At 33.3% G+C, this 14,436-nt stretch overlaps 1 protein-coding gene across 9 annotated transcripts in view; it reads right to left on the bottom strand.

Moving 5' to 3' along the window:
* LOC137639954 (golgin subfamily A member 4-like) overlaps positions 1–14,436 on the bottom strand; it is a 190,250-nt gene that overhangs the window by 93,451 nt on the left and 82,363 nt on the right. For 7 of the 9 annotated variants that reach the window (XM_068372265.1, XM_068372271.1, XM_068372264.1 and 4 more), the window contains 3 exons: positions 10,071–10,175; positions 8,927–9,073; positions 971–1,162 (listed from right to left, as the gene is read on the bottom strand). In XM_068372265.1, the coding sequence (XP_068228366.1) occupies positions 971–1,162; positions 8,927–9,073; positions 10,071–10,175 (444 nt within the window). The remainder of the gene's footprint in view (positions 1–970; positions 1,163–8,926; positions 9,074–10,070; positions 10,176–14,436) is intronic. The other 2 variants (XM_068372272.1, XM_068372266.1) reach the window with 2 other exon arrangements.

Raw genomic sequence — 14,436 nt, 5'->3', positions numbered from 1 at the left:
ATAATATTAAAGAATTAATAAAGCAGAAAATATTAGATGAGAAAATAATTCTGATGTAACCTAGTAAATATAAGGATGACAGAACATATTGCACAGTCAACAAGATGCTGTATAAAACAATTGAATAAAGAAAAGTCTCACCAATTTAACAAGAAACTAAATATACAGCATCATCGATTCATGAAAATTTGTGAAAATAATAAATTACCATCATTCGCTTAACAACAAAAAATCAATGCCAGTAAGATGGGACTAGTTTTTTTTCAAAATCTCTTGTGGAAGCCGGTAAGACAATTAAAAGGTAGAAAGTTAGACTCTAGTGAGAAATTGCAAACCGAGTTAAGATTCCAACAACTAAATGTAAGCATAAAAAGTAATCATAGACAAAATAATAATCTTTTTAAATGAGCACCTCTGAAATAATAGTTTTGATAACCTCCTTACCCTAAACCTCTATGTTCTTCCAGAAATTTTCAAATACTAAGTCCCTCCAACCCACAGAATCACCAAACCGGAATATTGCAAAAAATATTGTTATATCAACTATCATAAACACACTACCTTCAAGATTTTGTAAAACGAAACCTAAGATACTACAATACAAAATAAATACAGTACACCTTCAACCGTATGTATCTGTATCATTTTTTTTTCAATCAACTGTCCAATAAATAATTAAATGTTAAAATGTATTAGAGTAATCAATAAAACCTGTTAGATTTCCATCTACTCTTCAAGTTAATCCTTACACCTTTATATTCTTCACGGTGGCACTTTTATCTTGTATAATTGCAAAAAAAAATACATGCAACAAGAGATCTACAGAACTAAATTCTAGCAAATAAATCCAATGCCAGTAGCATGCACAAACATCATTCAAAGAAAAATATTTCCTGTAAGGAGAGAAATGTTGGAAGATGTAGACCTAAAACTACTTTTTACATGTATATGAAGCAAACAATTATATTACCATTCTTAGATTTTGCTCTAGTAGCACTTCAGACTCAGAACTATCCAAAAGCTCCTGAGATAAAGGTTTTCCATCCCGATGAACCATACTGTCCTCAGTTTCCATTGGATTATAACTTGATTTTTTTGGGTGGACTGTATCTTCCTGGCACTGGCTTTTAAAAGGATCACCTGCACACAGATGCTCTTCTAGCTGTTTGGTTTATATTAAAGGATGCAGTTAAAAACCACATACAATATAAAGAAATATATCACCTACAATACTTGAAATATTAATAGAATTTCAGTGTGAATTTTTTTTAAATGTTTAACAAGGGATAAGAGGATACTGCAGAGATAGTACTTCACTTTCAGGAAGGTGGTAGCGATTATCAAGCATGAATACAACCCATGCATCGACTCAATATGAGAACTACACACTGCCTTAATTAAACTTGAAAATACATACTTAACTATTACCAAAGCTGTTTACAATAAATTAATTACGACACAAAGAAAATCATAACATACAACAAAAGAATTTCTAGTTTTAGTGAAAGAAATAAAGAAAAATTAACTTCTGCAAAAAGATCTGCACATTGTGCTAATGCCCCACTGTGTGACCAATGAAAATGATATTCAAGAGTAATTATAACAAAACATGGAACAAGTCCAAAGCTAAAGATATGATTAAATGTCAACAAACTGAAAGAAGCTAACACTTCATTGCAAGGAATTATACAGTGTTCTCAAAACTGATCAAACTACATCTACCTGTCCTTACTGGTTCAGAAACATCTTATAAAAGAGGACCTTCTTCTAGACACCAAACACAGAATTCTAATACCAAAACTCATTATTTCAATAGTTATCTGTAAACTGCATTGCTAGTACCTACAAAGCGTGAGATTCTTGGCCTTAAGAAAATAATAAAAAAAGCCTTTTCTCAGTACATTTATGTACCTCCTCTCTATGTAAAAACCGGTGATTTCATACTCATACTGGAGAGAAGAAACTGTGCCAGATATTCATCATTAATTACCTTTATTAACTATAATATATCACTGAAGGAGAGAGGAGAGGGAATTATGCAACTTGCAGGTATGTATTGAACTGATTCTTACCTGTAAGTCCCATAGCTGACTGCTACACTTCTTAGAGTTGCAAAGTGATGATAATCAAAATCATTAGAAATATTCAAAACCTATTTTGACAAACCTCTACTCATACCGTAATTAAATACCATTCATTTGTATCAGCCATTAAATGAATTAAGAAATAAAATGCCTTTTTTTCTAGGTCCAATAATTCGTTAATAAAAGACAAAATCACAGAAGGAATAATCTAAACTATATAAGTTTCCTTTAAACAACAGATCATGATAAAAGGAATCAGACGCAAAATTCTTTATAACAAACAAAACCTTCTCTGAAATAATGCTCAGAAATCTCTCTCAAGTAAATCTCAATGCCTTCTCACACCGAATGCTTAGTGAATTAATATACTCTAGTTATGACATTGATACTGTTATTGATCTGCAGCCAGGAATCTTTCCAAAGAAAAATTCTTAATGAAATTTAGTGAGGTAACCACATCGTTAAAATCATGATTTCCACTTACTTTCCTGAATAGAAAGAGATTCATCTAACTGTATGTGTTTTAGATATAAGAATACTAAGGGGGAAAGTCAAATGGGGAAAACAAACCCCATAACACAAATTTGGTACCCTACACTCCTAATTGAATTATTTCTATTCCAGTAAACAACTGAAACTTTGATAATAGAATGACAGATTTTTAATAAAATTTTGTTATTTTTATACTCTGCTTCTTCTCTACAGGCTCAGTTTAATAGACACTTACCCGTATAAATTTTAAATTTTGTTAAATTCTCCCATTTTATTTCCCTTCATGAATAAATGCAACATTCAAGCAGCAAGTGGTAAAAAGGCCAGAACTAAGTCCCTTCAGTTTCAAAGCCAAAATAATCCTTATCCTCTTAATATCATGAGTCAATTGTGAGGACGGTGGGCATGTATATGACCATCCAATGAGTATAGAAATAAAACATTTTATGATCAAAATTCTGTTTATTTCTATGACCCTCTTCTGATGTTCATACTGCTGACTCCAGGATTCTTCAAGATAATGTTTGGTGAAAACTCACTTGTTAAACCATTGAGCTGCTGCAAAGATTCTTTCCAAAGGAAGATTTCTAGAAAAAATAAGGGTAGTAGATGCATTCCTAATATCATGTACCTTCACTTTCAAGACTTTTATTACATTTGGGTTTAACTCCTTGTGAGCTTCTGTGACCAAACTTTTAAATAGGAATAACAGGAATTTTTGTCAAAGGGCAATTAGGAACCCTAATCGCACAAAACAAATTAGAGATACTACCTCTAATACCTGCAGTTTTGTCCTAATAAAACTCAATAGCTCTTATTGGAAAATGAAACATGTTTTCTGCTGAAATGTTTTCATCTGGTTTAGAGAAGGGATTTGAAAAAAAATGAGGCAATCTCTTCGCCTAAAAATAATTTTTGGCTCTGAAGGAAGCTCAAAAGGGACAAAATCATCTTGTGCTCCATAAAGCCTACTTTGACAGATAATGCTTGTAATTCACTTTAACATTTTCTTGAACCTAGTTGAATTAGAATGTGAAAATACGCATTCGCGAGATCTATCGAAAAAATCAAATCTTTATTTGATCATTCCCAGAACTGTTGAGAACTTGGTGAGCACTGTGAACTTTTCATACCTAAAACTGGTCTCTAAACACCTGAGCTTTAGGGGACTAGGAATAACTAGCTATAAAGCCCAAGGGAAAGGTTTATGATATCTTCTATCACATCTTTCCCTAGACGTTCCCCAATTTCTAGTTGCAACATCTGAGCTTTAACTGTATTGGTAATATAACTTGGATACAGAATTTGTTTCTGTGATAAGGGAGGATTGGAAATTGGAGGGATTTCATAATAATCTTTGATCACAGCCAATACACACGGGTCGGTCTGAAGGCTTTCCCAAACAAGGAAGAGGTGGGACAGTTTTCCCCCCTGCTAGTATTTGGTGGTAGGGACCGTCATACTTTTCTTTGATATGGTTTTTTAGTTGGCTATCCTTCTGGAATGTCTACCGTAACAGAATTCTGTTGTGCTATCCCTTGAACGAAAGGGCCGCCTTGTTAGCTAGTCTGAGGTTGAGAAATTTGACCTATAGGTGGAAGATTGGGTATTTCTAGACATCAGTTTGAGTTCTCCCCTCTATGTTAGCCACAACTCTATCAATGTCAATTACATCTCACACAAGCCCCTAAATATGTGTAGATATTAATTTCTGTTTTTGTTTCAGCATTAGGAAGCTTCATCTGTGGTGGATAACGGGGAAGGGTGGGCTGTGGCACCCTAGCAGTACCAGCTGAACTCAGTTGAGTCCCTTGTCAGGCTGGGAGGAACATAGAGAGTAGAGGTCCCCTTTTTGTTTTTGTTTCATTTGTTGATGTCGGCTACCCCCAAAATTGGGGGAAGTGCCTTGGTATATGTATGTATGTATCTCTGATTCTGACCCTACCATAGATGTACAGTATTTACCTCTTCTCTTCTCTTTATCATAAAACACACAGGCTGATAAGGCCTTGGAAGTTCCATTTGATACAATTTTACCTAAGTAGATCAGGTAATCTGAAATTGCATACAAATTCTGATGTACTGCAAATTTTTCATACATAGTTTTTCCCGACCTTACTATGGAAGAATTTCACAAATCTTACTTTATAAGTTAAGAAGATTTGCCACAACTAGATATTGCTGTCTGACATATAGCCTTCTATTCCATACCATCAAATATTACCTAAACATACTGCATGCTTGAGCCTCTTAATAAGTTTCATTATTAAAATTTCTATGGAATGGGTTTATCACTGAAAAGTTAACATATAGTAGTGATAATGTTATTGATTATATTTGTTTGTTTTTCAGTGCTGTTTTACTACTATAATTATTACACTGTTCCGCAATCCTAACCTAGATGACACCGGTAATGTCAACGAAGAAACGAAATATCTAAAATATTTGATTGATGTAAATATATGGATTATCGAAACTGCTACGACAGAGGCTTGACCATACTGGTCTTCCTGGACTTCTTCCTCTTGCTAATATGTGTTAGAATCAGAAGAGGAGGAAGTGGAGGAGGAATGAACTCGCTTCTTCCACCTACCAACTAACCCCTCCAACACTGAAAACAGAAAGGTCAAGTTCTAAACGACCATCGACAACGACAATCGCCCAAAGAGAGATACCACAGGGGTTTCTGTGACAGGAACCACATTTCTGGGGGTCATTGTACAGGGGAAGCGGTACAGACACAGTGGTTGGGGTTAGTGGCACAGGGATTATGTGAGCCATTAGCCAGGAGGTCATAGACACTGGGCAGTTGTAACAGGAACAGGGCTGACAAGCACAGGGGTGATTGGCACAGATGCAACAAGTATAGGGGCGACAAGCACCTGGGCGACACGCACTGGTTTCAATGGCACTGGAGCCTTCTTTTCTTACGCTCTCTCACCGGCTCTAGTACTGACACTACTACGATTTGTTTTGTTTTCCTACTTCAAAACCAATAAGCTCACACTTCAGAGATGCTAGCAATGTGATTCACAGTTAAATCTATTAAAATAATTTTATACCTAAGCTTTTTATTCCAATCTATCTATAATTTTGTATGTCCTATCGCTGAATGTTTCTAACTCTTACTCACAGTAACAAATTTATTTGTAACAGTCTACAACTTTGTGCTTTTGCAATTCTGCTCTTATGCAGTTTTCATCAGTGGTGATGCAATCAGTCTGTGCATACTGTAAAACTGTGATGTGCAAAAATGCTTTCTAATAATGTGGACTCAAAATTAAGCAATAGCTTACTTTAGAAATTATTACTAAGTGCAGCTGTACAAGATTACTCTAATTTTCCTGTTTGCCACAGTGTAAAACTACATATAATGAAGATTATTTCTTATAAATAACCCAATTAAAAACATCCCAGGAAAACTTCTATCTTCAAAACAGTACTCCAAAGAACAGATAAACCTAAAAGATTTCTTTCATACATACAAACCATCATATTACTTAGCCATACCCACCAGATGAGGCAGAACACCCTCAATATAGAATGACACAAACTGGTGATACTATATAATTCCCTGCACATACATTAGGTAATCTAAGATTGATGAATTTGTATAAAAATAAGTTTTGTTATGAAAGCATAATTTCACTGTTAAGTTTGTACTGCATGGTCAATACAAAAAACTGATAAAGTTGACTATTAGGTTACATGTATTAAACAGTAGAGTTCATTTAACAGATGGGTTACTGTTACCATTTTACTGACAATTGCAATAACCATAATTGATCAATCTACTATAAAGTTTATAATGTTTCATTACACAAAGCCTGCTATTTATTCATCAATTGTTCATAGGATAATTCAGATTTCATACATAGTACTTGCAGACTTGGCTGCTTCCTATGCCTCTTTTTCTTCTTATATGCTTACATAATCAGGGATTCAATAAAGATCAATAAAATTTATGCCAGAAAGGTGTATCTCATGGAGGGGCTATTTGATCTACAGTACTGACTAGATGACATAATTTTGGGATAGAAATTACATATACTGTAACTCTTAAGGTAAATCTAAAATCACTGAAAATTACAAACTTTGGTGTAGGTCTATTCTTAATATTAACAATCATAAGGATTGTAGAAAATCTTCCACCAATGCACAAACAAGACATCTAATATGTTCCAATGTATGTTGCCTATTATAAACTGGCATGGAAAATAAATGGCCATTTACAAATAAATTTCTAGGCTCAAAATATTTTCTGAAACGGGAGTTTTGTGAATTTTTTACTTCGTTCTCAATGGGTAAAGATTTCCTATGAAAGGACTTAAAAGCCCAAGTTTACATTCTATATCCATTGTTTATTCAATTCTAAATCTGTACGGCTTATTTTGTAACCTATGCGTAAATATGACTTCCATAATCAATTATTGGTAGTACATTTGCCTTATAAAACAGCTCTAGGCTTGATCTGTCAACACCTTGCATCGTTTAAAATTACTTCTTTATATTCATTTTATCAGCATATTTACTTCACTTCACATGCATGCAATTATGTGCTTTTGTATTGAAATATGTCCCAGAGGTCAAGCCTAAGAATTGAACTGCCATTTTACCTCTTATATCTTTATAAACATATAATTTTCTTTATTTTTTATAGAAAACTTGACTCCACTTATGAATCTATGTTAATTCATTACAATGGTGCTGGCCATGCATCCAGCAAGTGGTAAAACTGAGGCACAGCATAAAATAGGGCAAAGTTTCCAAGTAAATATTTCAACACTCTTAATTATAGATGACGACTTATTGCTAACGTGAACATGATGTTTGGAACACTTCAATGGAGGAACTCTCTAGTTCCATTTCATTATATTAAATTGTTTCCAATAGGAAGCTTTTAATAAACATTGGTAAAAGGCCTTCAATACCTTTGTTGTTGGCGATTGCCAGATAAAGTACCTTACTATATTATAAAAAGCTTTTTCTATACTAAAGATGATACCCAAAGTTACCAGTTTGTGCTCAAATTCTCACTGGGTATGATTTTCGAAGTGCAGCATAAAATCTATGATGAACTTGCTACAGTGATATCCAAACTGGGTTGGAGCGAGACTATTGCTTCTTTTTATTCATTTTTTCCATTAAAGTTGCATAAAAAAGGTAGTTGGTGGAATTAAAAACACCAGATATCTATCTTTCTAAAAAGAAATTAGCTTTGAATTTTAGGTATCTTCTTCAAATACACTGTCAGGAGTCTTACCTCAATGTAAACGAAAGAGTTGCATTGCATAAATTCATCCTAACATATCACAGGCAGTAGTAATAGATTACCCAACTGCATTTTCAAGTTTTGGAAAAAAATAATTTTATTCAACTAAATTATGTTTATGAAAGCAAAGTTCAGTACTATCTTTGCAATTTGAAAATTATTGTTAAAAAATGAGCAACATACACATTGTGTTAGTGACAGTTCCACAGCAAAACTGACAAGCATTTCTCAACCACTCGGAAAGTCTTTGGTAATTACTGCTAGTGAAATGTATTCAAAAGAATGCTCAAATTTGTTTATAGGTACCTTATCCCTGGCATGTGTACTATATCTATTACAATGCAAATAACTTATGTTATTAAACAGATCAAGAAACAAATTAAGTTAAAGATATCTGGCAATATAAATATATATATATATATATATATATATCTATCTATATATATATATATATATATATATATATATATATATACTGTATATATATATATATATATATATATATATATATATATATATCTTTATTTACTTATATTAGCTAATATAACAGACAAACCTTTCTTTCAAGAGGATAAATAAGTAGTAAATATATTAAGAGGTTGATTTAAAAATTATCTTCACTATTAATATAGGTATAAAGAGCATGTCAGAGCACTGGTATGCATTCATATACTCGCATGCATCTCACCTGAGATGAAGTATGGCATCATATAACGTTAATAGAATCCATAAAGAATAGAAACATTGATGAATGTTGATCAAGAAGAGAAGATGAACAAGGCACAATTCTCCAAGACTGACTTAACAGATTCATGATGTATCTCTTCCTTTTAGTAAGCGTATATATCACTATTCATTACATGCATTTTCTAGCCCTCATACCTTGCAATATGGTCACTAACTCGGAAGTGGGCATATGCCTAAATCATTTTTACTTTCATACATCAAAATTTTTTTTATTTGCCTTTGTCAATTTCCTTTATAAAATGTTAAATGCAAAACACATTCAAATAATGCTCTTTCTATCTTAACTACATTTATTACACAACTGAACAACTAACAAGAGTAATTTCATTACCTTGGACCGTAATTCTTGGTTTTCTTTCTGGTACTCATTGCATGATGCTAGCAAGTTCTCATTCTGAATGTAAAGATCTTTCTCAGTCTTGTTTCTTGCATCGAGCTGCGCTTCTAAACTTGAGATAGTCTCTCGCTGATCTGAGATCTGTTATGAAATATACACAGTATACATATCCTTGTACAAAATAATAATAATAATGATGATAATAATAATGATAATAATAATAATAATAATAATAATAATAAAAATAATAATAATCATAACAGAGAAAAAATCACAATTACATTTGATAGTAAGACCTCTTGTATAGTTTTCTGAAACATTTTCAAATAAAATATACTTAAAAAACATATACAAGAAAGGTTTACGGTTTCCTGCAATAATAATAATACATGAATTCTTTCAATTCAGCATATGGTTTGGATCCCTGGCCCTTTGATAAGAAAGAATATCTGATAAGAATATTTGATAAGGAAGAAAAACTGTTAATGAATAAAATCTTATTAGGAAATCTGACAAGAAAATTTTATAAAGAAAAGGAAAAAAGACAATTTGATAAGAAAACCTTGAAAGAACACATTTTAAATTAAATAATCTGATATCCAATATCTGATTTGTAAGAAAATCTTGCATGAAAATTTAGAAAATATAATGTGTAAGAGAACTTGGTAAGTTGAAAATCTGATAAAAATATGCATGTCAAATATTGATAAGAAATATTTAAAGATAATCTGCTAGGTAACAAAGACCAAGTATTCAATAAGTTGAAACTATTAACAGAAATTCTATATCATTGCAGGCCAAAACTAGTGGTAGTAGTAATTATTATTATTATTGATGTCATTATTATCATTAATGTAACATTTTAGTCACACAATTTTATGATATATCATAATTTATTTCTGAAAGGAATTAAACGGAAAAAAATCAAACAATGACGATAATGAAAAAATAACCATTTAAATTCCTATATTTCCAAATAATGAAAGATATGAAATACATCCACATCTGATATTATTCCACCCGGTGGGAACAGACAACTGAACTATACGAAAAGATAATATAATACAGCATTAAAGTGAAGTTATAAAAAATCTTCTATGCCAAAGATAATAGAGCAAATAAATTCAATAATAAATACCTTGTCTTCTGCAGCCTTGATCTTCGCTTGACCTTTCTTTAAATTTGCGAGAGCATCTTCAAGTTCCTGAACTTTATCTTGAAGCTCTCGATCTAAACATTCAACCTGGACAGGACACCAACATAATTACCAAATCATTTGTACATTATTTCACAAAACACGGACAGACACAAGGAATATATATTGAAGGGTTATGGTCATTATAGTAATTGCAGGTTATCATAAGGACATTTACCCCAAAAATGACATATTTGACTTATTTATACACAAAGCAATGTACATTTTCTATTTAGCAATGCTTCCTCTTACTGCATAAGTTTACCTAATAATTTGATAATTCTTGAAATGTAAATCAATTAACATAAGCACCTTCAGGTGTTCTGACACCTCTTCAACAATGGAGGATTTCATTACATATATTATAAAACCAACTGCCATTTTGAAATGCACAGATGCAAATCAAACTCCTGAGAGCTATTACCTATGTAGGGGGTAAGCTAAATCAATAATGACAGACTGTCCCAAAATCTTACGCATTAATCTGGTTTTAATCAAAACAATATGAAACAGGACCATACTTATAATCAAGTTAAACTGCTACCTCAACTCTAGTAATTGGAGTGTAGTGATGCGAGTCTAGAGAAAAGGTTAACAGTAAAGAATGAATAAATGATTTGAAGTTCTCTGGCACCCTGACATCGAAGGTCATTGACGCCGATAACAGTAAAGAAGGCCTTTGTATTGATATTCACAATTGTGCAGAGCAAAGTTCTGAATCATCAGAAAGTTTCATTCACAGAGTAGATATGCTATTAATGTGTCTGAAAAAGTTTCCAACAACTGGACATATCTTGAAGCAATGCCTTACTTTGGTGGTGTCAATAATCAAAATATAGGCCACGAGACACAAAGGGTCGCACTGAGATCAGAGAAGCGTCGAGATGATATCACGACGCGACCAGAGAACTTACTGGAGATCACGACCCAAGCGCGCATGTGGCCTACCTCGGGTTTGCCCTCAGGGCACGTATCCTTCCGCTAGGCCTACCATTACAGAAAATGGGAGTAGGGTAAACTACACAAAACTCTGGTCGTTTGAGAGGAGGTTCCAGGTAACTCCTATGAAAGTGTTTCGAGGTAAGTCTCTGTGTTGGAACAATATAGAATTAATTAAAAGGAGCCAGTTGGGAACTGAAAGACTTTAATAGATGAGAAAGAGATGCTCTACAACCCACTTTGTTACTATAAAATGAAAAAATAAAAACAGACCTATTTAAATTCATAGATAAAATTTCAGCCTTTGAAATGGATAACTAAGGAAAATGAAGATTTACAAAAAAAAAAAAAAAAAAAAAAAAAAAAAAAAAAAAAAAAAATCTTTACAAGTGGTTTCCTACTTGATACACCACAGGTAACACCATCTTAGATCCACTCATTACTAGGAAAGGAAGGAGGCCCTTTCCCTCACCACTGAGAAAGTAGGATATCCTTCCCCTCTACCCTGAGAAAGTAAGGAAGTTCTCATCAATGAAAAGACCAGGATATCCTTCAACTCATACCTGAAAAGGCAAGGATTTCTTTGGAATTGTTACTGAAAATAAGGGGATGTCCTTCAACTCATCATTCAGAAGGCAATGATGTCCTTCCAACCATCACTGAGAAAGAAAGGATATCTTTCCCCTCATCACCGAGAAGGTGAAGATGTCCTTCCAATCTTCATTGAGAAGGCAAGGATATCCTTCCAATCATCAATAAGAAGGCAAGGATGTCCTTCCAACCATCACTGAGAAAGAAAGGATATCTTTCCCCTCATCACCGAGAAGGTGAAGATGTCCTTCCAATCTTCATTGAGAAGGCAAGGATATCCTTCCAATCATCAATCAGAAGGCAAGGATGTCCTTCCAACCATCACTGAGAAAGAAAGGATATCCTTCCACTCATCACTGAGAAGGTGAAGATGTCCTTCCAATTTTCACTGAGAAGGCAAGGATGTCCTCCCAATCATCAATAAGAAGGCAAGGATGTCCTTCCAACCATCACTGAGAAAGAAAGGATATCCTTCCACTCATCACTGAGAAGGTGAAGATGTCCTTCCAATTTTCACTGAGAAGGCAAGGATGTCCTCCCAATCATCAATAAGAAGGCAAGGATGCCCTTCCAACTATCTCTGAAATGGCAAGGATGTCCTTCTAATCATCACTAAGAAGGCAAGGATGCCCTTCCAATCTTGCTAAGAGAGCAATGATGCACTCCTAATCATCTCTCTCATGACCTTTTTACTAACTGGTGCAAAGAATAACTTTTAATAAGATAATCTATAAAAGGAATATATTTGTGTGATTTCAAAGTTATGTTCCCACTAAATAGCAGTGGTATTCATCTAATTAGTTAACTAGCAATGAGTAATGGATTTGTCAAATAAGTGACTGTAAAACCAATTTCTTTGATTTAGGACAAGGATCATAAACTTATTCAGATTCTTGATTGGGCAATGTGTATACTTTGCAAAAAAAAAAAAGGATTAATTCCTACTACTTGTTTATTGAGTTTCAGAAAAATACATTTACCATGAACATAATTCTTTTTGAGGAAACCATGATTTGGAATAATGTTCTGGGATTAGCATTACAATGATCAAGGCAAAAAAAGTGGCTACTGGTTTTATTTCAGGAGAATGAGGATAATCAAAACATCCTTGTGGACTTTGAAGTTATGAAAACAAGAGATTAAACGAACACCATATAACTTTCCTGAGGTGCTCAAATCATCATGTGTCCTTAGTCATTTAACAAATAAACTGTCACATCGAACGTTTTAGCGGCAACACAATTATTCGGAACCCTGGTTGCTTGTATAACTTTCATTTTAAAACTAGCCTTGTACTTTCTTCTTTTTGCTGATGGTTCCACATCTGATGTGGTGTAACAACATGATGATGTACTAGCGATCTCAGTTGACAGATGAGCCAATAACTCCCAACTCTGGGGTGCTTGTCACAACAAAGGACAATAATGATGAAGATGCTGAGCAATAACAAAATGCTACTTGCAAGACTGCAACACAGGCATACAAAAAGATACTTGATTTACCAAGAACTTCTCTGATTTTGAGAACTTTGACATTATGCAGGATCTTGCAAAAGGACTATCTATCCAGACCATTTATGACCTGATTTAGACAGCCTGCCTCCTTATTAGTCATTTCCTCCTATTTCCTTATAATAAACTCTGAAAATATGAGTTGAATGATCCTGCCCACAAGGTCAAGGTTGCTGATTCTGGGCTATTGGAAATTATTATGCTGAAGACCTAAACGCCTATACTGTACCAGGGACCTCAACTGCTCTTGCTTTAGCATAAAGCAGCCTCAAACTCTTAGAAACTTTGAAAGTTTGTAAATAGTAGAATAGAAGTGATGAGTTAAAGTGATATGGTGTAATCTTGAAAGCTTTGGATAGTTGCTAAGTTATGACACTGTGTGCTTAAACGGATAATTTTGATGAGGAAACACTAGTTCTAGTGATAGTTGTGATAAATCATGTTTCATAATAATATTTACTTGCATTTCATTAACTAAACATTATAAATGTAAGTAAGTGAATCAGTTATAATAAGTAGTTGTAGGCGAATGAATTTTATTTCCATTCTCTAGGACATTGTTCCTTAATACAAATACAATTTACTTGTAATATTAGTATTGTCTGCAAAGATACCACAATAAGCCAAAATAAAAGATTTTTCATTACTTTTTAAGTAGCTTAAATTGTATTTTTAAAGGGAAATATATTTACAGTATCTTTTTCAAATGAAGTCAAGCTAGCCAGTAAAACAATTGTTCCAACTGCAAATCTTCACCAATGAACCTGTAGGAACTTCATAAACTTGAATATCATCCTTCCAGTATCTATCATAAAGATATTGTGTGACAAGACAAAGCATGATTGGTACTGTATATTTCAAAGCCAAGAACATAATTTTTACTGTTCATTATCTATAAAACATTCATAAGAAATTCAATTAGCCACAAAGGCTGATTATGCTTAGCAATTTCATCAATTCAAATTTTTTTCTTGTCAAAACCAGTCCTTCATGGCTTCTGCAAATAGCTTGAGGTCAAAATTGCAAAATCAAATACACAAAAAGGGAAAACCAAACAGGATGACCAGTCAAAAACCAAACTGATTTTTTTTCTTTTTATCTTCTATCCTGACACATTTTTCATTTACCAAATATAGAGATATACTTTATAACAAGAAATGCTAAAGCCCATACTACACCCCAAACAATGACATAAGTAAAGCTTGTGGTAAACTGTTAGAAGTGTACTTAAAAAAATCCAACTAGATTTTGCATCCCCTTAGATATAC

This window comes from Palaemon carinicauda, chromosome 4, assembly GCF_036898095.1.
Source record: "Palaemon carinicauda isolate YSFRI2023 chromosome 4, ASM3689809v2, whole genome shotgun sequence".
NCBI classification, from domain to species: Eukaryota; Metazoa; Arthropoda; class Malacostraca; order Decapoda; family Palaemonidae; genus Palaemon; species Palaemon carinicauda.
This window is presented reverse-complemented; position numbering and strand designations above follow the sequence as displayed.